This window comes from Haliotis rufescens, unplaced genomic scaffold (genome assembly GCF_023055435.1).
Source record: "Haliotis rufescens isolate VD_foot unplaced genomic scaffold, xgHalRufe1.0.p SCAF_42, whole genome shotgun sequence".
NCBI lineage: Eukaryota > Metazoa > Mollusca > Gastropoda > Lepetellida > Haliotidae > Haliotis > Haliotis rufescens.
Window position 1 is genome coordinate 681,575 of NW_025964135.1, and position 26,399 is coordinate 707,973.

General features: G+C 40.9%; 3 protein-coding genes across 3 annotated transcripts; 2 read left to right on the forward strand and 1 right to left on the reverse strand.

Annotated features, from left to right (window-relative positions):
- The first annotated feature begins 1,615 nt into the window (after nucleotides 1-1,615).
- On the forward strand, nucleotides 1,616-4,679 carry LOC124119999. The gene is made up of 4 exons (XM_046482722.2): nucleotides 1,616-2,132; nucleotides 2,504-2,669; nucleotides 3,400-3,606; nucleotides 4,239-4,679. Exons 1-4 carry the CDS (start codon nucleotides 1,947-1,949, stop codon nucleotides 4,520-4,522), a joined length of 843 nt encoding a protein of 280 aa, XP_046338678.2. The 5' UTR covers nucleotides 1,616-1,946; the 3' UTR covers nucleotides 4,523-4,679.
- A 4,653-nt stretch (nucleotides 4,680-9,332) lies between these two features.
- LOC124119997 lies at nucleotides 9,333-12,832 on the reverse strand. Its single transcript, XM_046482720.2, has 4 exons — nucleotides 12,358-12,832; nucleotides 11,380-11,545; nucleotides 10,497-10,703; nucleotides 9,333-9,772 (listed from the first exon to the last, which is right to left on the reverse strand). Exons 1-4 carry the CDS (start codon nucleotides 12,541-12,543, stop codon nucleotides 9,489-9,491), a joined length of 843 nt encoding a protein of 280 aa, XP_046338676.2. The 5' UTR covers nucleotides 12,544-12,832; the 3' UTR covers nucleotides 9,333-9,488.
- On the forward strand, nucleotides 12,730-25,876 carry LOC125372536 (soluble scavenger receptor cysteine-rich domain-containing protein SSC5D-like). Its single transcript, XM_048382871.1, has 2 exons — nucleotides 12,730-12,763; nucleotides 24,621-25,876. The coding sequence occupies exons 1-2, from the start codon at nucleotides 12,730-12,732 to the stop codon at nucleotides 25,874-25,876; spliced, it is 1,290 nt and encodes a 429-aa protein (XP_048238828.1).
- Nucleotides 25,877-26,399: the final 523 nt, after the last annotated feature.

A 26,399-nucleotide genomic window follows, 5' to 3' on the forward strand; every position in this document is an offset into this window, starting at 1 on the left:
ACCCAGGCAGCTGGGGTAACTGCACATCTCCCAACATTCAAACATATCTACATTAAAGTATACAGAATCACTGACCATCCTTATCCACACGAAATGACACATCCTTGGTTCAGTCACAAAATGTAATGTCTGTATTTATTAACTGGCTCTAAGTAACTGTATATCTGTCTCGTTCTTGAGTTCCACTGAAGTTAGTGCCACTTGTCCTCAAATGCGTTTAGTGGGCTCTTGATTTATATGAAATTTATACAGGTTGTGATGTGATGTTGTGTCTATGAGAATCTTGTTATAAGATCTTTGAGATGGCCCCTTTATTTACCTGAGAATTCAAATTGCCCCGGATGTAGACAAACACCCTATTTCTTCAAGGTCACTGCAAGCGTCATGCGACGTCACAAGTAAGAATAAAACGACCATACTATTTCGAAATATATTCAAAACAATGTGTAAATAAGTGTTGGTTTGTGTCAGGGTAGGTTAGTTTATATTACTACATGACGCTGTTGTCCAGATAGTGACAAACACATCTTCGTTTAGGTTAAGTGGGTGGATTTGATATTCGAATAACTGGAAATCAAGGCCATGAACTCAAGTCCTCGTGCACAAATTTTATATCACGAGTATCTTTGGTTATAAGAAAAGAAACAAAATATTGTTGGCGAACTACTATTGATAATGAAGTTGTAGTTTCCGAATTCTCAATAAAGTCAATTTTTTGAGTCCATGAAATATGTCTGAATATAAACTCACGAAAACCCATATATTCACCATAACAAACAACGGAAAGAAACTTGATCAACAACAAAAATACCAATCAAGAATGAAAATATCCCCTTATTTACATGTTTAATAATGAGGTTAGATTGATCATAGAACAGTTATGACTTTTTACTGCAAACTGTGAGTAGCGGGCGCTACCGGTAGGGCAGGACACTCTAAACCTTTTCGCAAACACCTGGTCTCATCACTGATTTTCAGTGATCCATTCATATACATTTCATTGCTATTTTGCCTTCAACGCCCAGGGGAATCTGTGTCGGCGCATAATCGAGACTAGTTAATCTCTGGCGTTGACTTTGTAACAAGAACAAACCAGCACAAAGAATACAACACAGAACACGTTGTTTCAAAACAATCAACATTCACACTGTGTTTTTCGTATAGAGTCGTTATTTTATGTTTAATTAACTTGACTTACATAAGCAGGTAACATAACCGGCCTCATACGTCCTTAACTCATCCATACATTAAACTACGGTCATAACGAACTCAAAGAGACCACTTACATGACCAGATTAAGTACAAATTATATCTGACGTCAATGTCGAAACATGTATAAGCATTTGTTTGCAAATTTTGAAATGAGCAACATAGAAATCAGACAATAGTGTTAATGCCCCCAACCCAACTTGATCCGGGAGGTGGCGCTGCTATGTCCAGAGTAGGGACAGGTACACAGGGGCATGTTGTGATGCTGGTGGACGAGAGACGGGAGAGGAGGGTATTGTAGGGTATTTGCTTATCAGGGTCAGGGGTAATAGGAGGAGGGGTGACGGGTGAAATTACTGCATTGACCACAGAGACATTTATTAGGGGGTTGCTACAGACATGTGTTCGACAGGAGGTCACGCTTGTTTTTATGACATCACGAATGACTCAGTATTCAGGAAAAAAACACGCACACTATCAGTTTTGATAACAATGAGCTACGTGGGTGAGGATGGGATATATAGCACCCCCAGTTCCCCTGGCAGATACAGGAACAGAATCACACCAGAATCCGAGGTAGCCTCTTGTCAGTTATTTGCTTGGAGACTCAACATAATCATCAGACGTCATATAAAGTTTTAATCAAGTAGACGACAAATCAAGTCAACAGTTTGCCACAGTCAACGTGATCAGCAGACGACATTTTGAAACAGACAACAGGGCACTGAACTCTAAACATGGCTTGGTTGGAAATTCGTGCTGCAGCTCAGCTCATGCTGTGGGCGTCCCTCCTGCTCCTCCCCTCCATGGTGGGGGGACACGGGCGTCTGCTGGAACCCCCCTCTCGAGCAAGTATGTGGAGACTTGGTTTCAATACCCCACCAAACTACAACGACAACCAGCTCTATTGCGGCGGTTACCAGGTGAGCTTAATGAAACCGAAGCCTAATAAAAATGCAGTAACATACACTGTCATGTTTTTTAAAGATTTTTCTGTACATTTTGGATTTTCTGTCTTTATTTAAGTCGAAATTCTTATGGAATATATTCAGTAATGATATCAATGTACAAACTTCTTTTAATGTATTCTGAATCTAATATTTTACTTGAAGGGAAATCGTTTAAAAACACTACACCCAGACAGGTCTAATTGTCTTGTCCTGTTATATTAGCTATGTGGGTGTATTTAAGCCACGCATATGTGGAATGTTTCTAGATTATGGAAATGGTCATCTCGTTAAAGGACACACCGTATGTTTGTGAAACATTGTGTTCACCATGACCTCCATTACAGAGACAGTGGGAACAGAACAAGGGGAAGTGCGGTGTGTGCGGAGATCCCTGGGACGGGGTGCGCGAGAACGAGGCTGGGGGGAAGTACGCAAAAGGCATCATCGTCCGGAAGTACAACCAAGGGGAGATAATCAAGATTGACATTGACCTGACCGCCAACCATAGAGGTAAGTTGCATTTTCATTACAATACATTAAGGATATTACTATCGAACCGCTGGACATTTTCTTTATAATACATGAAGGATATTACTATCGAACCGCTGGACATTTTCTTTACAAAACATGAAGGATATTACTATCGAACCGCTGGACATTTTCTTTACAATACATTAAGGAAATTACTATGGAACCACTGAACATTTTCTTTACAATACATTAAGGATATTACTATGGAACCACTGGGCATTTTCTTTACAATACATTTAGGATATTACTATCGAACCACTGAACATTTTCTTTACACTACATTAAGGATATTACTATCGAACCACTGGACATTTTCTTTACAATACGTGAAGGATATTACTATCAACCACTGGACATTTTTGCCAAATGTTGTTTGTCTTCAAAATAAAGATATAGTTTTATCTCCTTCAAGATAAAATCTGATAAGGTAAATAATGTGCAGTGCTGGCAACTTTAAATCAGGACATTTCAAACATTCTCGATTTTATTTTTAAAACATTTGAATGATACTTATTATGAAGCCACCGAAGTCCCATAGAGATCTATCTTAATTCCACACAATGGCAATACAACGTGTGACATAAAAAAAGAATAACACAAATAAAATCCCTGTTTTCCTTACTAGCAATTATATCACAGAAGAATCAAGGTTTATACCATTACTTCATTGTGGAATCAATATCTATACATGTCCTTCTCGTTACTTCAGGTTATTTCGAGTTCCGTCTTTGCCCCCACAACAACCCCTCCACCCCCGTCACCCAGCAGTGTCTCGACACACATGTTCTGAAACATCCTGACGGTAGCACGCGCTTCTACGTCACCACGTCACGTGAGGGCAAATACAACATGGAGGTTATACTTCCGGCGGAAGTGACGTGTTCTCAGTGTGTCCTGCAGTGGAAATACAACGCTGGTAAGTTAACGGATGTAACATGAAATTAATCTATTTTAATTGCCTCGTATCTGTTACTCTTCTTCTTAAGCAATAACCGATCTATAGATCTATATTTACATAGACTAATCTTCTTTATGGTGAAATTAACATGATCAAACTGAACGCAAAAACGATTCCACAAATTCTGATCGACTCCTAACTCAAAACATTCGACTCAACCCATGCCGTTTCATTCAATGTATTTGCTAACACCAAAGAGTTCGCGTTTTATTTAGTCATGGTAGAATGGAGATAAACATTCAGCTACCTTACCTATGGACTGAACCGCGCTATATTTAACATTTGAAACTTCGCGCTGCGCGTTCGGTTCCAAAGTCGATTTAGCAGGTTACCTAGATCTACATTGAAAACACAATATGTTTATCTCCTAATTCTACCATGAATTTGGAAAGTACTCGATCTTGATTGGTCAATCAGAGGTATCAAATCAAAAGACCAATAAAAAAATATAAAAAAATACCAATACTCCAATAATTTGCTTTAGAGGAACAAAACAAATCAGGTCTTTAGTACATCAATATCATTGTTGTTGTTGAGTCAGCTTGACGACACATAACATGCAACTGTAGATGCACCTTCCGTTTGACCAGGCAACTCTTGGGGATGTGAAGCAAGTGGTCACTGCTGTGTTGGGTGTGGACCTCAGGAACAGTTCTACGGCTGCGCAGACGTCGCGATACTCTCGTCTAACAGTCAGGTGCAAACTGTCTATGTGGCGCCATCTGGCGGGGCTACATCCGGGTGCTCAGCTATCGGACTCTGGGCAGGAAATAGCCGGATGGTCACGTGGTGCAAGACGAACTGTGCCCAGGGTAACTGTCCCACCCAGATGTGTTCCGAGGGTTGTCGTTCCCTTGGCAACCAGCATAAATAACTTTAATGCTCCGAAATTTGGGTATTGTATGACATGTTGGACAATGATGTAACGTGGTCTTGTGAAAGAAGTGCTCAATGTATATACCAAGTATTTTTATTTTGATATGATATTTATTTTGATGATGTTTATTTTGTAATAAAAAGTTGAAAATATTCCCAGCATCATTATTCTCTTATTTCACCTTCCTTCAAATGACACACATTTCTCACACAACATTCACACTGTATCAAATGCATCTGATGACGGGCACCATCACGCCCCACTGATCTGTAACATCTACTGAGGAGCGGTGGGGTAGCCCAGTGGTTGAAGGGTTCGATCACGCCTAAAACCTCCGTTCGATTCTCCACATGGTACAATGTGTAAAGCCCATTTCTGGTGTCCCCCGTTGTGGTTTGGGGGAATATTGCAAGAAGCGTCGTAAACCAATACTCATTCACTGTAACATCCGATGAACTTCCGTGAGTATTAGGGACTCTGGGAGTAAATAAGTGACACCACAGTCAACAATACTCCAACTGTGTCAGTGATCGAGCCTAAGCCAGGAAAAACAAAGTCACACAGTCTGACCACCTCAGTAGCCTGGAATCACAGAAGGTACCTTGCTATTTCTTCAGTCATCACCAACACATGTAACCTTATTTAACTGGATGTCCTAACAGGACACCTCTATAACTGTATTGATATATAAAATTAAAATGTTTTTGCACGCAAGTTGGGGCCCCTTACACATCTTTGAAAAATGGCCACATAGATTTCTTATTCTTGGGTGCTATAAGATATGTCTTCTAAAATGTAATTGACTGCGGTAGATGAACAGAATGTCATTATAATGAATACCTGAATCAGTGACGGCGAAATGGAGTCAAAGCCAATGGGTACCAAACCCTCTGGTCGATTATAGTCATGTCCTTAGCAACCTGCCAAATACATGTCTCTGTGGTCACTGCAGTCAGTTCACCCCTCCTCCACTATCTCCCCACCGCATCAGCAAACACCCTGACAATACCCTCCACCCCCGTCTCTCATTCACCAGCATCACAACAACACAGTTCATATGTGCCTGCCTCGGTCACTATACTGGACATAGCAACGCCACCTCCCGCATCCAATTAGGTGGAGAGCTTTGCGAACACACGTCAGAGATGGCATGGCTTAATCCCGGATCATGTACTGGATATGTGCAAGGTGTTATGAGTTCGGTTGCTTGGTGATCTTAGTTAAGTTTATTAAGGCTTTATACAATACACAGAGTTTGAATGGTTATTATCATGAGTCGTTATTAAGAAATCCAATTCGAATTGTATTTCTTATTTAGTTTGTTCCTACTGTTTTCGAAAATCACAACTGCCCAAAGATCAATATGACCTCATTATTTGGCAGGAAAATAGAAAAATCCTTCTATATCGTGATTTTTTGCTGTTGTTGAAATGTCTCACCTCCAGCATCCAATAATGTTGTTTGTTTGTCATATCGCTGATGTCATAATATTTGCAAACAAATACGCATGCATGTTTCAGAGTATCCTTCACTTAATCTGATATCATATGTTGGGGTTATTGTAAAGACTTATCAATGTACGTGTCACTGATAAAACTTGGAAATGCGTCTCTTTTTAAAAAAATAAGACGACATATCAAAGTCCAAATGTTACTCGTTTATTGGTTTGTTCATTCTCATTATAGTGACGTTTCTTTCCTTTTTCTTTGTTGTAATTTGGGTTTCCCAATTTTATATTCAGAAGTATTTCACCAAACACTATTTGGTGCATTGCAACTGAATAATCGACACTATCTTTTTAAATCAGAATTCAGACTAATCTAATTGTACGATTCCGACCACATCACCAGCATGTATCTATGAATCACTATCAAGTGGTGATGGTACCAGGTTTTCACGAAAACATCAGCCTATCCTGCCCCACCGGTCGCACCTGTCACATACACATGCAAAGGCAAGTCAATTGATCACCTCAAATAACACGAGATCATATGTTATTGTCAAAATAGGGAAATGCATTGGAGATCATTTTTGTCACTGATTTGGAAAAGTCATCCATATACTTTAGTGCAGATCTGTTTGCATTGTGAGAGATGTAAAACACCAGGCTGAAATCTCCAGTTGCCTCAGCCCATCTGTTTGGCTGGCATATTGCGTGGAGTAAAACCATTAAACAGTCATCAGTGTGTTCATCGTAACCGTGAGGTTGGACGCCACACTTCTAATACTTTAAAGAACGCATTACTGGTTCATATGCTTATGAAACCCTGACTGTTGTCATGCATGCTTCATGGGTCACGGAAGCCCACCTTAAGTTACCTGTTTTATCACCCAAATATGTGAACACGGTCAATAACAAAGGATATACCACAGCTGTTGCTTAATAATCATTGTATTATCGCACTATAGCGTATCTTTCAAACAGGTATGGGGACACCCACTCCTTATATATTTCAATAAAAGTAAAATTTACTTACAGTAAGGCAGTTGTTTAACGTCGCACTTAGCAATATCCCAGCTATATGACAGCGGTCTGTAAATAATCGAGTCTGGACCAGACAGTCCAGTGATTATTATCATGAGCATCGATCCACGCAATGGGATATGATGACATGCATCAACCAAGTCAGCGAGCCTGACCACACGATCACGTAAGTCGCCTCTTACGACAAGCACAGTTGCCTTCTACGCCAAGAATGGGTTGCTGAAGACCCTTTTTTAACTCGGATCTTCAGGGCTCTGTAATGCAGTGATATGATGTCTAGTGGTGGAAGTGGAACATTGCAGATGTAAAATAAGTACACAAGCAGTTGGAACCCTGTAGGAACCCACATTGGTTGCGTTTGGGCGACAGTGAAATGACAGAAAACGTGTGGAAGTGTTCTCGAATGCAACGATGTTGTCTGCCACCCAACCGAAACCGTCACAGGACACAGTCGTATATACAAAATCTCCAAATAGCAAGCTGTCTGTTGTCCTCAATACTTGAAAAACATTTGTAGAATTCTGTCGTGTCTTATGCACGAAATGTTTCGCCACACATCCTTTGATTATTGCAGTAACCGCAATTTTGCACTTTGTAACCTACATTTGTACATATAATTACTTACATATGCCTACCGACAATGACTGTTTCAATCAAAGGGGATTTATTGTGATTTGATAACCCCTGATTGACCAATCAATCAGAATCGACAGACTTAACCAGGTATCTTGATAACAAGACATGTTATTATATCTGATAGCCCACACGAATTAGAATTAGAAATCGATAAAGAACATTTTTACACATCAGGAGGGGCACGCCAAGAATTCCCTTATATCGCATGTGTCAACAGAATTAAAGAAGGTGCCTTGTCTGGGCTATGTAGTGGATAAGGTGTCGGTGTTGGTGATAATATGACTGCCGACATAGCTAGGTATCTTCTGTTATTCCACATCAGTACATCCTAGTCGGGTTGTATGCCCGCTTGTTGGCGTTCTTCATGTTGTCAGTGACTTGTTCAGCCTTGGCGAGTCACAGGCCGCCATGACAAAGGAATACTGTTGACTGGTATTACTGTAAATCTTGAAATTCATACGACTGCTGACCCCTAGCCAAAAACTGCGACTTAAACTCAATGCGACTCCTCCGACACCATCCCCAGTGGAATGATACATATCCTTACCTTAATCCTATCAAACAGCAAATAGCACTGCTTATTAGCACTGAGTAAAGGACTTCTGTAATAACAATAAACAGTGTTTTCACAGTTTATGTTTTTATATGACATTAAGGAAGTTCAAAGGGAATATGATAATTAAACCAACAACAGTTCACTGGTTGAAGTTGTCAGTGATGCCTCGTTTGACACGTGTGGGCATCACTGGATGCCTATTGTATTCTTAAATGACATACTTGTACCAACAGCTGCTCAATAAACCGTGTTTGTGTATAGATTCAAGTTTGCATTTCCGCTATCCAAAGTGTGCAATGAGGCCGTCTTGTTGTTGATAGTCAATTTGGAGACATAAATGCGAAGTTTCATAAATGCTAACAAAGACCACTCGCATTTTTCGCATTTACTTTACAGAATTTACAGAATATGACGTCTCAGAAAGCCACTTGGGATAAGTGGTATCAAACAATGTGTGATCTAATTCCAATACAGTCGCAGAGGTGACCTGTTTGGGCTGCCCATTTAAAAAACGTATAGGTGTTGGTATAGGAATAGGTATGACGGAAGAAAAAACAGGGTATCTTCCGGTATTCAAGATCAGAGATGGCCCTCAGTGCCTCGTGCTTCTCGTGAGACGAGCTGTCAGGCTTTGTGGCTGATGGCGTGACATCTTCCCCACAGGCGCGGATCGTTCCTCATGTTTTCATAATAATAATAATAATTCCACACTACACAGGGGCATGCTCAAAGCGCTCCTATTGCCCCGGTCACTTGATCAGTGTGCACTCACCAATCACACCATCTCCCTGGGGAGTATACACCCCAAGCTGCCTGTTAGGCGCTAAAAGGTTAACAACCACATTGCCATCTCATACTACCGGGTACCCATTTACTGCTTGGTGAACAGAGGCACATTTCGAACAAAGTTACTTGTCAAAGGAGACACCACCACATGTGCTTCAGTGTGGGGCGGAAACTTGCTTGCCTGGGTCAACCTCGATTGCTGACAAAGTTGGAATATTGTTGACTGATACTGACGGAGGTGCACTGCGTGTTACAATTCAGTGCGTTGTGATGACGGTTGTGACAGAATATTGTGTAAGAAATGTATGTTATTTGTGGACACATAAAATGAGAATACTGCCAGGAACAGTTTTCAATTTTTTATTGAGAAATAAACATCATCAAAACATATAGTATATCAAAATAAAAACACTTGGTATATATTGAGCACTTTTTTCACAAGACCACGTTACATCATTGTCCAACGTGACATACAATACCCAAATTTCTGAGCAATAAAGTTAGTAATGCTGGTTGCCAAGGGAACGACAACCCTCGGAACACATCTGGGTGGGACAGTTACCCTGGGCACAGTTCGTCTTGCACCACGTGACCATCCGGCTATTTCCTGCCCAGAGTCCGGTAGCTGAGCACCCGGATGTAGCCCCGCCAGATGGCGCCACAAAGACAGTTTGCGCCTGACTGTTAGACGAGAGTATCGCGACGTCTGCGCAGCCGTAGAACTGTTCCTGAGGTCCACACCCAACACAGCAGTGACCACTTGCTTCACATCCCCAAGAGTTGCCTGGTCAAATTGAAGGTGCATCTACAGTTGCATGTTATGTGTCGTCAAGCCGACTCAACAACAACAATGATATTGATGTACTTAAGACCGACCTGATTTGTTTTGTTCCTCTGAAGCGAATTATTGGAATAGAAGTAAAAAAAACTCACCTCAGATGTGTTCAATATTATCGACAAACCCTTTCTATATTCATACAACCGACTTGATTTGTTTTGTTCATATAAAGCAAATTACAGTAAACTACGGTTATAACGAACTAAAAGGGACCACTCATTTTAAGCATATATATAGCCTATATCCAGCAAATGATGGGGCCAAAAAACTGTTCGTAATATCTGTCAGTTCGGTATAAGCGTGTTCGTTATAAACGTAGTTTACTGTATTGGATTAGAAGTAAAAGCCTCAGATCTACCACTGCTCCAGTGCATCATGTTTTTTCTTGTGCATTAAGGTACTTATTTACTGCTAGATTGATTTGACATCTGTGTTAACAGACAATCAAAGTTTTATATGACTTGAATCAATCATGCAGGGATCTCAATTCAAGAATACAAATAATTCTTTCATGAAATTCTTGATATATTTTTGTTCATGTTAATTTTACCATTGTGAGACTGTTGTTTGTACATGTCCATAGACATGTCATTAATTCAACAGAAGAGAAGCAGATACCTATACGGAAAAACATAAATACATACAGTTCATGTTAAATCAGTTAACTTACCAGCGTTGTATTTCCACTGCAGGACACACTGAGAACACGTCACATCCGCCGGAAGTATGACCTCCATGTTGTATTTGCCCTCACGTGACGTGGTGACGTAGAAGCGCGTGCTACCGTCAGGGTGTTTCAGAACATGTGTGTCGAGACACTGCTGGGTGACGGGGGTGGAGGGGTTGTTGTGGGGGCAAAGACGGAACTCAAAATAACCTGAAGTAACGAGAAGGACATGTATAAACCTTGACTCTACTGTGAAAAACTGTTAGTAACAAATACAGTTTTAGCTGTGTTACTGTATTGTATGTAACGTCAATGCATTATATAATGCTGATAATGAACACGGCCTTCATGTATGTAATGGTAGTGAGTAAATGAGTGAGTTGGGTTTAACGCCGCTTTTAACAATATTCCAGTTATATCACGGCGTATCAGCTTAATGTGGGAGATAAACCCGAAGTGATGCAGGTCTTAGACGTTTACCACTTCGGTGAAACCCACGAGCACGGGTATGGTGCTGACAAACCTAGAACCATAATCGGGGCGAACCGGGATTCGAACCCATAATCATAGGTTCCTGGCATGCTCAAGGGGCGCAACTCTGCACAGCGAATTGCGGCGCCTTAGACGACTGGGCCACTCGTGCCCCTGTTAAGGTAGTGGGTAACATGGTACTGGCTACTGGTCATAGTACTTTGTTATGTTAATAGCTAGAACTCGAGAATAGTTGTAATGCTCTGATTCAGACCTGCTAGGGCTGCACATCATTAGCCTTATCCTAGTTCCTATTGAAGAGGATGAAAACAAACCTATTCACAAAAATCATTTTGCGAAAATGTCCAGAGCTTCGATTGTGATATCCTTATGAAAATAAGGAAAGGAAACTTACCTCTATGGTTGGCGGTCAGATCAATGTCAATTTGGATTGTCTCCCCTTGGTTGTACTTCCGGACGATGATGCCTTTTGCGTACTTCCCTCCAGCCTCGTTCTCGCGCACCCCGTCCCAGGGATCTCCGCACACACCGCACTTCCCCTTGTTCTGTTCCCACTGTCTCTGTAATGGAAGTCATGGTGAACATGGTGTCATATTTTACAGGTTTGTGTCCTTTAGCGAGATGACCAATTTCATAATCTAGAAACATTCTACACATACGTGGCTAAAATACATCTTCGACTGGGCATTCAGTCACACACGTAAAGATAGAACATTATAATTTGTCCCGGTACTTTCTAAAACATAACCTGACGTTTACCTGCCAGTAAAATCATTGATAGAATCCACTGAATTCACATGTATATGCATATTGTTACTGAACTGTGTCTACATCAATAATAAAGTGACATCACCCTTCCCACAATCAGGAGAAAGTTCAGTGTTTCCCACTTTATAATAAACATGTTTTTATTATTTACCAAATAGTGAATGCGGATGATACAAGGTGCTTGCAAAAAGGTGAGTGAATCCTGTCCTACCTGTGTCACCCGTCACTAATACATGCGACCCGTGAAGATCCGGGGTAGAATAGGTCTTCAGAAACCCATGCTTGCCATAAAAGGCGACTATGCTTGTCGTAAGAGGCGACTAACAGGATCGGGTGGTCACGCTCGCTGACTTGGTTGATGCATGTCATATTTTCCCAATTGCGTGGATCGATACTCATGACATCAATCACTCGATTGTCTGGTGCACACCCGATTACTTACAGACCGCCGTCATATAGCTGGAATATTGCTGAGTGTGGCGTTAAACAGCAAACAAACAAATAAAACTTACACATGCAAAAACAAAAATATCTCGAACAGGTCGGAAGTTCTTCAAGTAACACGTATGCTGCTGCATTTCTGCCCGAATATCATTTAGCTCACCTGGTAACCGCCGCAAAAGAGCTGGTTGTCGTTGTAGTTTGGTGGGGTATTGAAACCAAGCCTCCACATACTTGCTCGAGAGGGGGGTTCCAGCAGACGCCCGTGTCCCCCCACCATGGAGGGGAGGAGCAGGAGGGACGCCCACAGCACGAGCTGAGCTGCAGCACGAATTTCAAACCAAACCATGTTTGGGGTTCAATGTAGGATCGTTACTGCCCTGCCGCCTGTGCTTCTTCGCCTGATAGGCAGGTCTGATGTGTGGAATGATCGACTTTGACTTGTCGTCTGCTTGTTTGGAGTTTAATGCCCTGTCGCCTGTTTTTTTCCAAATGTCGTCTGCTGATCACGTTGACTGTCGTCTGCTTGATCAAAATGTCGCTGACGTCTGATGATTCTGAGTCTCCAAGTAAATAACTGACTTTCAGTCTTACAGGTTCTGGTGTGATTCTGTTCCTGTCTGACTTCCAAGTGATCTGGGGTAGCTATATACCCCAGCCTCACCCACGTGTCTCATTGTTATCAAAACTGAAAGCTTCAAGAAGAAACGTGTTTTTCCTGAATAGTGAGTCATTCGTGATGTCATAAAAACAAGCTTGACCTCACAGCAACCTACCAGATAAACTCTGCGGCCAATACGGTCAGTTCATCCACCCCTCCTCCTATACCCCCTAACCCCCATAAGCAAATACCCTACAACACCCTCCTCCCCCGTCTCTCATCCACCAGCATCACAACATGCCTCCGTGTGCCTGCCTCGGTCACTACACTGGACATAGCAACGCCACCTCCCGGATCCAATTAAGTGGACAGCGTTGCGACCAGTATCTGTTATCTATTTTGTTGATGTCACAATGTCCAACTCTGAGCAAACCTCAGCCATGCAGGGATGTCCTCAAAGCAAGGACTTTACACATCACTGTTCTGTTACTTGCTGACATTAGCTAGTCTTATTATATTTATAGATTTATTTCGTTTTTTGAAGAATGTACGTATGAAGCAATGTACTCATTCTCTCACCAACGACACGCATTGCATTTTAGTTCATCAAAATATGTGGATAACAAGAAAGAAACCGGATCTATCCATATGAATTGAGAAACATGTTCGCCTGAACCATAATTTATCTCGTGACCACAGCAATGGAATTAATGGTTTCTCATGAACAATGTACAGTCAAAGAAAATATTATCAGATATGTGTTCAGCTGCACTAGTTTAAACTAACAAAGTATGACATACAAAGTGATAACGTAATGGGATCATTTATAGGGACATTTACAGTGATTCCCGGGTTTACATTAAGTTGTCTTGTGTACGATTTGTGTCAACACATTCAGAGCAACTTGAAATCAGAACTGCTTAAAAACAGAGGCTTGAAATGTACTTATCTACCCGGAAAATGTGTTTGTTATATATGTATATACTACTTGTTATATATGTATATATTACTTGTGATATATGTATATACTACTTGTTATATATGTATATACTACTTGTTATGTCTGTATATACTACGTGTTATATATGTATATACTACTTGTTATGTCTGTATATACTACTTGTTATATATGTATATACTACTTGTTATGTATGTATATACTACTTGTTATATATGTATGTACTACTTGTTATGTCTGTATATACTACTTGTTATATATGTATATACTACTAGTTATATATGTATATACTACTTGTTATATATGTATATACTACTTGTTATATATGTATATACTACTTGTGATATATGTATATACTACTTGTTATATATGTATATACTACTTGTTATGTCTGTATATACTACGTGTTATATATGTATATACTACTTGTTATGTCTGTATATACTACTTGTTATATATGTATATACTACTTGTTATGTCTGTATATACTACGTGATATATATGTATATACTACTTGTTATGTCTGTATATACTACTTGTTATATATGTATATACTACTTGTTATGTATGTATATACTACTTGTTATATATGTTTATACTACTTGTTATGTCTGTATATACTACTTGTTATATATGTATATACTACTTGTTATATATGTATATACTACTTGTTATGTATGTATATACTAATTGTTATATATGTATATACTACTTGTTTTGTATGTATATACTACTTGTTATATATGTATATACTACTTGTTATGTATGTATATACTACTTGTTATAGATGTATATACTACTTGTTATAGATGTATATACTACTTGTTATGTATGTATATACTACTTGTTATATATGTATATACTACTTGTTATAGATGTGTGTACAAACCATGACAGAAACACCGAGAATCATATGTAGGGCTTTAAAGGAGAATCTGTGGCATAAATACTTGTTTTATAGAATTATTAAGATCTATAATGTTTAATAACATATTAAGACCTATAATGTTTAATAAAATGGAAAGATCTATTATGTTTAATAAAATTTTAGGGTCTCATTCATTAACAATCATCTTCCCGAGGCAAGGTGTTAAGTGATTTTTAAGTCCAGTTTCCACCCTTGCCGAACTAGGCTTGAATTTCCAGGCTCGATCGTAGCACCATGCGTTATGGCCCTTTCATTGCCTTCATTTGGCCAGTCAGATTCCATCTCTCATAGTACTTGCATTTGCTTCAAACAAAATGGCGACGCCCAGTCAAGACGTTTTGTTCGATAGTCAAGGCCTACATTGTAACAACACGGGTCTTACCCCACAAAGTGCATCAAATCACGTAAGCACCTCCGTTAAAAGCGTGAAAGAATTTGCAAAATATCTGTCGAGCCCCAGTTGGCGGTACACATGCTTTGCAAATCCTGCAGTCGACCAAAATCTGCACATTGAAATCCATGTTATTTACGAACCGGATTCTAGTTCGTTACGCGATTTTGATTGGACTATGTATAGACTCGTTGATCCAGCCAAAATGTAACTCCATAATTGCAGCCTATTTCGGCAAGGGTGGAAACTGGACTTTTACAGTCAGTTAAATCCCTTGCCTCGGGAAGATGATGAACAATGTGCGTCAACGTAACCTTGGCATTGTCTGGTAGTTTTCTTTTCTATTTGTTTGTTTGTTCTTTAACGCCGCACTCAGCAACATTCCAGCTATATGACGGCGGTCTGTAGATAATCGAGTCTGGACCAGACAATCCAGTGATTGGCATCATGAGCATCGATCCTCGCAATTGGGATACGATGACACGCCTCAACCAAGCCAGCGGGCCTGACCACCCGATCCCGTTAGTCGCCTTTTACGACAAGCATAGTTGCCTTTTATGGCAAGCATGGGTTGCTGAAGACCTGTTCTACCCCGGACCTCCACGGACCTCCACTTTTGTAAGCTCACCTGCGGAAAGAACAATTTTGAAGCTCCCCTGATAGTAGAACATGATTCATGGCATTGCCTTACAGGTGATAACTCATCCAAGCCCGGATCCTCATGGGGTCTTGAAGGCAATGGAGCATGTGCGTTTCATAGTGTTTCAGTGATTGATATTAATGATGACCCACGACGTCAGCATACGATAAAGCGAATCAGGGATCATTTCCGATCCATTTAGATGCCTGAAGTCATTAAGTTGCCGGGGCTCGTTGTCCGTGAGTCATCAATGGGCATGTTATGGGGGGGGGAATACATCTGTGAGGAAATAAGTGCATGTTGTTTTACGCCCAGTCCGCAATACACCCAGACAGTCGGTGTTTATCTGTGTTTATACTCTCACCCCTTGTCTGGCCGAGTCATTTATTTACTGATATAACTGAATTAAAGCTCACTTTGACCTAGAAACAACGTAATCACAACTTATTATATATTTCAGTGTGAAAGACGGAGTTTTCTGAATTTGAGAAAAAGTGATATTTTCATTGCAGTCAACCTAACACTTTAACGGAACTATTGTCATACACGAGTTACCTCGCAAAATGTCTCCCTTTATCGTAAGTGTCTGGCCCTGACACAAACAGTTTATTTCTTCATTCCACATTGACAAGGCAAGATAATGACAGATGGTCGTTTGTTATTGAGTTAATATAGCTTCATACCGTTTGTTATATTCTTGAAAATGTTTCGTTATAAACTGTAAATTTCTCGACAATCGAGAAACACGACATTTCACTCCATACATGAAATATCCTCCATATCATGTTGACTTGACGTCACTTATTTGTCTCGTCTCAATTGGACATTTATAACCCAAAATATTAGGTTGTAAGGTGTGATCACTCAATGATTCATAAATTTAATACATGTGTCAAAAGTGGGTGTACATCATTTTACAAACTGATTTTCAATGATGCATTCATAAAATCGTCACCACTGTTTTGCCTTTTTACGGCCAATGAAATTTGTTGCGGCAGTTATTCGGGGCTTATATTTCGCTGGCGTTGACGGTGACGTTGACGCTGACGTTAGCGTTGACGCTGACGTTGACAGTGACGTTGGCACTGGCGGTAACGCTGGCGTTGACGTTGACGCTGACGTTGAGGATGACGTTTGAGATGCGAGACACGAGACACGTGAGAAGTGATGCAGGTCTAAGACGTTTACCTTTTTGGTGAAACCCCCGAGCATGGATGTTGTGGTGACAAGAGGAGAAACATGGTCATCAATATATTGAGATTTTTTTCTTCTTAAAATTGCTAGTGTTACATTTTGGCTGAACACGGAAACGAAATTCTCAAAGTTCTTTCTTTAGATTAACATGTGTCCAAAAGTGCATTTTAAAACAATTATTATTATTAAGTACAAACTTATAGTCATATCAGTAACTTCCAGTTTTGTTAAGACATATACTTTTGCCTTTGTACTTATAATCAGGTGATCTACAGAACCAGGGACAATACCTGGACATCGTGAAAATAGACATAGATACTTATGGGAGCCTAGCAACGTAAACAAGCTGAGAACATAAAATATATTTTCGAAGTGTGATTTTCTATATGTGCTTTCTGTCGCTACTCTCCATACCAGCAGTGCAGGATGACACATCAGTCGACCAGGTCAGCGACCAGGACCAGCATGCTTCATACACCTGGGGCCTTTCTTCTTAGGTGTTTGCTGGTAAACAAATAAACCAGCAAATAAGCATGACGATCAAATCACGTGTTTTACTGCACGTGCTTCCTGCCATGTGACTTCCTGTTTACCACAAATAAACATTAAAACAGCAACAGGCTTCCTTGGCGAGTGTTTACGTGCACAGTCCGACGGTCGGTCAATCTTCAAACCATATAAAGTCATAACCATAAATATTTGATGTTTTACCTTTGAAATTTATAGGCAGCTTACATAAATTATCATCTGGCATGTGTCATTTTGTTCAATTTGAATTAACAGGTCAATACCTCCTCGCTTTACTTTTCACGTAGACGTTCCTTGACGGCCATGCCACCGTAGCCTATTTGTAATATATGCAAAGAAAAAGGTTAAGAACACCCCAATATATTTCATTATTGTTTGGTCCCAAAATTTGTAACAATCATGAAATATATAATTACAGGAAGAATTATGTTTTCTCGAGATGATGTAATCTGTCATGCGTGACGAAAGCTCACGTGCCATGCATGGTATGCCCGTGCAGCATAAGTAGTAGTATAGACAATGACAGTTCTGGCTCACTTCCACAAGAGCCAGATTTATATAGCAATACTGCTACTACAGAGGGAATTTTAATGGAAAAATGATGATGTGATTCAACGATCGTCATGATTCATTTTGAAAGAGTCATCAATATTAATTAATAATGGATAAAATTTACTATAGCACACAAGGATATTGGAAAGGTATAGGAGCAATACAAAAATTAGCCACTACAGCTAAGGTATCTAAAGATGTGGCCAAGGATTGGTCAAAGAAACAAGCGAAGTGGCAAATATACTTACCAGCACTGCGTTATATCACGAGGAAGAAGTTTGATATTTTTACAACGAATGAAGTTCATCAGGCTGACCTGTTGTTTCTTCCCCATGATAAGGTAAGACGCAGAACGTATAAATACGCTTTAACCGTAGTGGATGTGGCAAGTCGATACAAGGAGGCTGAACTATTAACCTCGAAAGATTCAACAGAAGTAGCTAATGCACTGAGTCGCATATATAAAGGCGGACCACTAAAATGGCCCAAGTTATTTCAAGTAAATCCTGGTCGTGAGTTTATGGGATAAGTAACTAAACTATTAACAAAGCACGATGTCGAAATCAGGCCTGGTGCAAAAGAGGCCCACCGTAGTTAAGCTATCGTTGAAAGATTTAACCGGACATTAGCAGAACGTTTATTTGGCTAGCAGTATGGGATCGAAATGAAATCTGAACGATTAAGATCAACCGAATGGGTGACACGATTATCAGCAGTTGTATCAGCACTTAATAATGAAGTTATGAGATTAATCGGGAAGAAACCATCCGATGCAATTAAAATGAAATCTGTGACTTCCGAATCTTCAGCACCGAGGGGGGGGTAAAGAACAAAAACTTCCCGATAGAGTAAGTGTAAGATATTTATACCAGCCTGGTTAACTCGAAGGAGGCCAACATCGCGCAACCGATCCGATTTGGTCCCTTAAGATATATACCATTAGTTGATTGGTTATGAAAGAAGGAGAGCCTATTCTTTATTATCTTAAAGATGGACCGGGCAGGGCATTTGTACGAGAAGGGTTGCTCATAGTTCCCAACGATACAGTATTACCACCATAACCATAAGCATAGGTAGTTACACCATCCTTATCAATCCATTTCTTTGTATCTAATGGGGATAAGGATGTCTTGTTCGTTCATAATCCATATATCCTGTGACTGACACTTGGAGTATAATTTGTGGACCTCCACTACTACTACGAGCCTTGACATGATTCACAAGAGGATCATCAAACAAATACTTGTGTCCAAAAGTGCATTTTAAAACAATTATTATTATTAAGTACAAACTTATAGTCATATCAGTAACTTCCAGTTTTGTTAAGACATATACTTTTGCCTTTGTACTTATAATCAGGTGATCTACAGAACCAGGGACAATACCTGGACATCGTGAAAATAGACATAGATACTTATGGGAGCCTAGCAACGTAAGAAAAGCTGAGAACATAAAATATATTTTCGAAGTGTGATTTTCTATATGTGCTTCCTGTCGCTACTCTCCATACCAGCAGTGCAGGATGACACATCAACCAGGTCAGCGATCAGGACCAGCAGGCTTCATACACCTGAGGCCTTTCTTCTTAGGTGTTTGCTGGTAAACAAATAAACCAGCAAATAAGCATGACGATCGAATCACTTGTTTTACTGCACGTGCTGCCTGCCATGTGACTTCCTGTTTACTACAAATAAACATTAAAACAGCAACGGGCTTCCTTGGCGAGTGTGTACGTGCACAGTCCGACGGTCGGTCAATCTTCAAACCATATAAAGTCATAACCATAAGTATTTGATTTTTGACCTTTGAAATTTATAGGCATGTGTCATTTTGTTCAATTTGAATTAAGTTGAAATACTTTAATGATCTTAAGCAAATATAAAACCGTGCAACGTCAATGCATGATTATTCGCCAAAACAGACTCGATTTGGCGTCAGGGGCATATTGCTGTAGAGCTAATATGAATGGATCACTGAACTTCAGTTGTGACACCAGGTGTTCGCGGAAAGGATAACCATGTCCGGCCCTACCTGAACCACCGCCACACAATTTGAATATTAAGAAAGTAGGTATTTATTGCCCGACACGGCACAGCAGTACGACGACGGCCTGTAAACAAACCAGACAATCCAGTGATCAATGGACCAGCAAATTCACTGGCACGAGAATGCATTTACCTATTTCTTGCATCCTAATATTTTCTGTTTTGTGGTTTAACTTTGCTTATCTTTTCCGTTAGTAGCATTTGTACATGCTTAGTCTGTTTCAAACTTGTAAAACTATAACAAACGTAAGCCCTCCTCGTCGAACTGGTAAGTTGGTAAGCAGGAAAGATAAAGACAGGTCAATACCTCCTCGCTTTACTTTTCACTTAGACGTTCCTTGACGGCCATGCCACCGTGGCCTATTTGTAATTTACACAAAGAAAAAGGTTAAGCACACCCTAATATATTTCATTATTGTTTGGTCCCAATATTTGTAACAATCATGAAATATATAATTACGGGAAGAATTATGTTTTCTCGAGATGATGTGATCAGTCATGCGTGACGAAAGCTCACGTGCCATGCATGGTATGCCTGTGCAGCATGCTACCCTCGAGTATCTCTAAAAGCAGTATTCCAAACGTTAAAGGGGCGGTCGGGTAGCCTAGTGGTTAAAGCGTTCGCTCGTCACGCCGAAGACCCGGGTTAGATTCCCGACATGGGTACAATGTGTGAAGCCCATTTCTGGTGTCCTCCGCCGTGATATTGCTGGAATATTGCTAAAAGGATAACTCTTATTCTACCCGCGTCTTACAGTAAAATGTGGGCATTTCAGCATCCCTCTCTTGTTCCTGATGTCAAAGTATTGAACCGCTCTGATATATATAAAGATTCTATCTCTATATAATTATATAAACATATATACATATATATATATATATATATATATATATATATATATAAACAAGTGATCTCATCAGGTGTATAAGTAAAGGAGATGAGAGAAATAAAACGTAGTCCTAGGCGACAGTCAACGTTATGCTTTTGACGTCATAAAGCATATGACATCACAGCTAGTGATAATAGTGGGAGGCATGAATACATTATTGTGTGGGTGCACAAATACACATTGAGCTACATGGGGAAGGTTTGAAAATGATACTTTTGAATTAAGTTTAGGTTTCCAAAGCCTAATGAACATCTGTTCTTTTTCCATTCATAAATGTTTGTCATTGTTAAATAATTTATAAAACGGAAAGACAGTAAAATTACCATTCATCAATGTGTTTGCTAACATTTATACAACGTTGTTTTTAACAGTAAATAGTTTATCTTGGCAGAATTAAAATTGGCAGTCTTCAATTATTATTGGAGACGGTTCCACATCGAGGTGTGTTATACTTTGTTTCACTGACGGTCTTTGTGTTTTGTGAGTATTTGAATGGACAAAGAATTTGTTGAAGATTTCTAGGCTGTCTAGGGCTGCGTATAAGTTTACACTTAGATAAACATGTTGTCATAGTTTTACTTTGCTGTAAAATTGGAAGATTGGCTTTTATAAGGGGTATAATTTTACAGTTTCTAAGATTGTAGGTGCACACAGATGGAAGAATGTGTCTGTATCTGTTTCTTTTGTTTTCATTCATGTCTCTCGCGTATTGTATACATTCATCCATAATGTATTCATGCCTCCCACTATCATCACTAGCTATGACGTCATATGCTTTATGCAGTATCACTCCTTCTGTCTGAGCTGTCATTAATGAATCTGTCCTTTCATGGACAACGTTAACATTAGTATACGCATTTTATATGTGTTCATTACAATAACTTTGTGAAGGAATGGCATATCCTCCATGTCTAGAGATGTACGTATAAAAGTATTTCTAAATATAACAAACAACGTATCAAGACCAGTACGTCATATATTCAAAGCATGGTGGTTGAGCGAGTGCGTGAGTGAGTGAGTTGATTTTAACGCCGCTTTCAAAAGTATTCCAGTTATATCGCGGCGTGTCAGCTTAATGTGGGAGGAAAGCCCGAAGTGATGTAGGTCTCAGACGTTTACCACTTCGGTGAAACCCACGAGCACGGGTGTGGTGCTGACAAACCTAGAAACATAATCGGGGCGAACCGGGATACAAACCAACAATCAACTCTGCACAGCAAAGCGGCGCCTTAGACGACTGGGCTACCCGTGACCCCACACCCAAAGTTATGTATCCTAATGCACTCAAATCTGAACAGATATTGAAATATAACCTGTCACTGAAATATATCGTATCACATCAAGGTTGTTGAGGCTTGAGTGGGTGAGTGGGTGAGTGAGTGAGTGGGTGAGTGGGTGAGTGGGTGAGTGAGTGGCAAAACAAAAGCATGAACATCGCACCCAGATCCTTCATTTTGTCTGCTCTTACGACAAGCAGGATGTGCTGCTGACACTCATTTCTGTACCTCCACCAGAAAAGAACCATCAACTAAATCAACACTGTCAGTCCCGTGAAGATCCGTGGTAGAATGGGTCTTCAGCAACCAATGCTTGCTGTAAAAAGCGACTATGCTTGTCGTAAGAGGCGACGAATGGGATCAGGTGGTCAGGCTCGCTGACATGGTTGATGCATGTCATCGTATCGCAATTACGTGGATCGATGCTCATGATGTCAATCACTAGATTATCTGGTCCAGACTCGATTATTTACAGACCGCCGTCATATAGATGGAGTATTGCTGAATGCGGCGTTAAACAACAAACAAACAAAACAAATTTACATCCTTGCCTCATTTAACAAAACTGTGGAATGCCTTGTTTTTATCACAGGACTTGACATGCTTCACAAGGGAATCATCAGACAAATAAATTTCTGTATAGCCCCATAGTCAGTACCACCATCAGGATAAACAACTTTCGGTTTTGTAAAGACATATACTTTTGTTTTTGAAATATATAATCAGGTGATCACCCGAACCAGGACCCAGGCATCGTTGAAATAAACATCGCTGTTAATGGGAGTCTAGCAACGTTAAAGAACTGAGAATAATATATCTATATTAGATCGAAGTGTGATCAACTACGTGTGCTTCGTGACAACACCCACGCCATCCAGGCATCAACCACGTCACCGATCAGGACCAGCGAGCTTCATACACCGGGGTCCTTTTAAATGAAGTTTAATGGTAAACTCTACTCAAACCTAACGTGGAAAGCATTCCATCGAAAACACTGCTTGGTAGATGTAATGTTCCTAAACTATCTAGTGGCTTGTCTCAGGCAACTGAGTGAGTTGGGTTTAACACCGCTTTTAACAGTATTCCAGTTATATCGCGGTGTGTCAGCTTAATGTGGGAGGAAAGCCTGAAGTGATGCAGGTCTCAGACGTTTACCACTTCGGTGAAACCCACGAGTACCCGCTGACAAACCTAGAAACATAATCGGTGCGAACCGGGATTTGAACCCACAATCATATGTTTCTGGCAGCACTGGCAGTGTGTCACCCAGTATCCCTGTCTGACCAAATAGCAAAGTTTTGCAAGCAGCATCGCGGAAGGACATAAACCTACTCTGTTGTCTACTGAAATGTGAGGTAGACTCACTCTAGATTAGATACCACTTGTTATAATTTTGGACCGAGCGCTTCAGCGGTCTATAGTTATTGCTACTTCTGCCACGCACTTATACTAAGTATAGTTAAGGAAGTAATGGAGTATCATGGCCGCTGTATTAGCAGCCACATTCGCTGCTAACATTTCACTTATGGCGTTTCTAACACAAGCTCACAAACAAATCCAACCGATACTAAATCAAATTAAAACTGGGCTTCCACATTGATCTTCAAAATTGGCACTAAAAATCTATTGGCTTATATTAAAAAAATACATTCATGCCAAATTCAACACCCAAACTACAACTTAGTAATGAAGAAACCACATCCCAAAAACAAGCAAAATTACTGGAGTAACTTTTGACATACATTTAACATGGACACCCCACATTTGGTCCATGTTTGGTCAATTCCTGTTAAGATGATATTAAACTCACGACAGCCATCAGCGGCACTGACAGGGGTGCTGACAAACAAATATTGCTTAACATTATAAAACTCTTTTACATGCCAAACTGTACTACGCCGCTCATGTTACCAACACAGTCACAAACTCCACTACATTTAACTCAATCCAATATAAAGCTCTAAAAATAGCCATGGGCACAAGATCTGGCACCTCTCTTAACAATCGCCTTCACTTTCAGGCAAAACCTCAACACAAACGTATATACACACACAAACTTATATACACACACAAACTTATATACACACATAAACTAGAAAACATTCCACATGCACTACTCCCCAATAAATACTCAAATGACAACCCCCACCACACAGACACATCACGACACACCCCCACCACACAGACACATCACGACACACCCCCACCACACAGACACATCACGACACACCCCCACCACACAGACACATCACGACACACCCCCACCACACAGACACATCACGACACACCCCCACCACACAGACACATCACGACACACCCCACGACACCTTAGGCTCGGTACAACATATTCAAAACAAGTATTCAAAACACTTGACCTGACCTCATGAATAATATTATAATTTAAACTCTATACTAAAATCAGTAAATAAAGCTAAAAAAACTCTACGGATACCTGGCCACACCAACATACCTTGCCACACCAACATACCTGACCACACCAACATACCTGACCACACCAACATACCTGGCCACACCAACATACCTGGCCACACCAACATACCTTGCCACACCAACATACCTGGCCACACCAACATACCTGACCACACCAACATACCTGACCACACCAACATACCTGGCCACACCAACATACCTGACCACACCAACATACCTGGCCACACCAACATACCTGGCCACACCAACATACCTGGCCACACCAACATACCTGACCACACCAACATACCTGACCACACCAACATACCTGACCACACCAACATACTTGACCACACCAACATACCTGGCCACACCAACGTACCTGGCCACACCAACATACCTTGCCACACCAACATACCTGGCCACACCAACATACCTGACCACACCAACACACCTGACCACACCAACATACCTGGCCACCACAACGCGGACCTGGCCACACCAACATACCTGACCACACCAACACACCTGACCACACCAACATACCTGGCCACACCAACATACCTGGCCACACCAACACACCTGACCACGCCAACATACCTTGCCACACCAACACAACTGACCACACCAACATACCTGACCACGCCAACATACCTGGCCACACCAACATACCTGGCCACACCAACATACCCGGCCACACCAACATACCTGGCCACACCAACATACCTGGCCACACCAACATACCTTGCCACACCAACACACCTGACCACACCAACACACCTGACCACGCCAACATACCTGGCCACACCAACATACCTGGCCACACCAACATACCCGGCCACACCAACATACCTGGCCACACCAACATACCTTGCCACACCAACACACCTGACCACACCAACACACCTGACCACGCCAACATACCTGGCCACACCAACATACCTGGCCACACCAACATACCCGGCCACACCAACATACCTGGCCACACCAACATACCTGGCCACACCAACATACCTGGCCACACCAACATACCTGACCACACCAACATACCTGACCACACCAACATACCTGGCCACACCAACACACCTGACCACGCCAACATACCCGGCCACACCAACATACCTGGCCACACCAACATACCTGGCCACACCAACATACCTGGCCACACCAACATACCTGACCACACCAACATACCTGACCACACCAACATACCTGGCCACCACAACGCGGACCTGGCCGCCAAACTAGCCACAACAACCCTCCCATCTCATCACAAAGTGCCATATTTTTTCCAAATCGGTTCACTTTCATTACCAGGATACACAGTGGTATAACACAACTTAATACTGTACTACACAAACAAAACCGCCACCCCAATGGGAACTGTACTCTTTGCAACACCCCCGAGGACCTTGCCCACATTTTTAGTCACTGTCCTTTTACCATACTTATCAAACTGTACGTACCTTCTCACTTTAGGCACAATCTATCCCTCCATTTTAGCCCTCTTAATTCGCAGTCAGTCTCCCCGGGCATTTCAACTTTCATTAAAAGCAGTAATCCAGAAAACTAGATTTTAGACCCATTCCAAAAAAGACATTCTGCACCACCTGCAATAAACGCAAATCACTGCATTTCAGATCGGGATCCAAATTCTAAGGCCAGATTGTCCTCTACGACGTCCGCGCGCCAAATTACAGTTTAACCAGCCACACCGAATGTAACACTTTTATAAGGCTTTTATATAACTATCAGCGTAACTGGTACATAT

What these genes read in the sequence shown, in the direction of transcription:
- LOC124119999 (XM_046482722.2), top strand. Translation starts at nt 1,947, where the DNA reads ATGGCTTGGTTGGAAATTCGTGCTGCAGCTCAGCTCATGCTGTGGGCG. An exon ending in TCTATTGCGGCGGTTACCAG is followed by an intron (nt 2,133 to 2,503) that starts GTGAGCTTAATG and finishes CCTCCATTACAG; the next exon opens with AGACAGTGGGAACAGAACAA. An exon ending in CCTGACCGCCAACCATAGAG is followed by an intron (nt 2,670 to 3,399) that starts GTAAGTTGCATT and finishes TCGTTACTTCAG; the next exon opens with GTTATTTCGAGTTCCGTCTT.
- LOC124119997 (XM_046482720.2), bottom strand. Translation starts at nt 12,543, where the DNA reads ATGGTTTGGTTTGAAATTCGTGCTGCAGCTCAGCTCGTGCTGTGGGCG. An exon ending in TCTTTTGCGGCGGTTACCAG is followed by an intron (nt 11,546 to 12,357) that starts GTGAGCTAAATG and finishes CTTCCATTACAG; the next exon opens with AGACAGTGGGAACAGAACAA. An exon ending in TCTGACCGCCAACCATAGAG is followed by an intron (nt 10,704 to 11,379) that starts GTAAGTTTCCTT and finishes TCGTTACTTCAG; the next exon opens with GTTATTTTGAGTTCCGTCTT.
- LOC125372536 (XM_048382871.1), top strand. Translation starts at nt 12,730, where the DNA reads ATGTCGCTGACGTCTGATGATTCTGAGTCTCCAA. An exon ending in TGATGATTCTGAGTCTCCAA is followed by an intron (nt 12,764 to 24,620) that starts GTAAATAACTGA and finishes TACTAAAATCAG; the next exon opens with TAAATAAAGCTAAAAAAACT.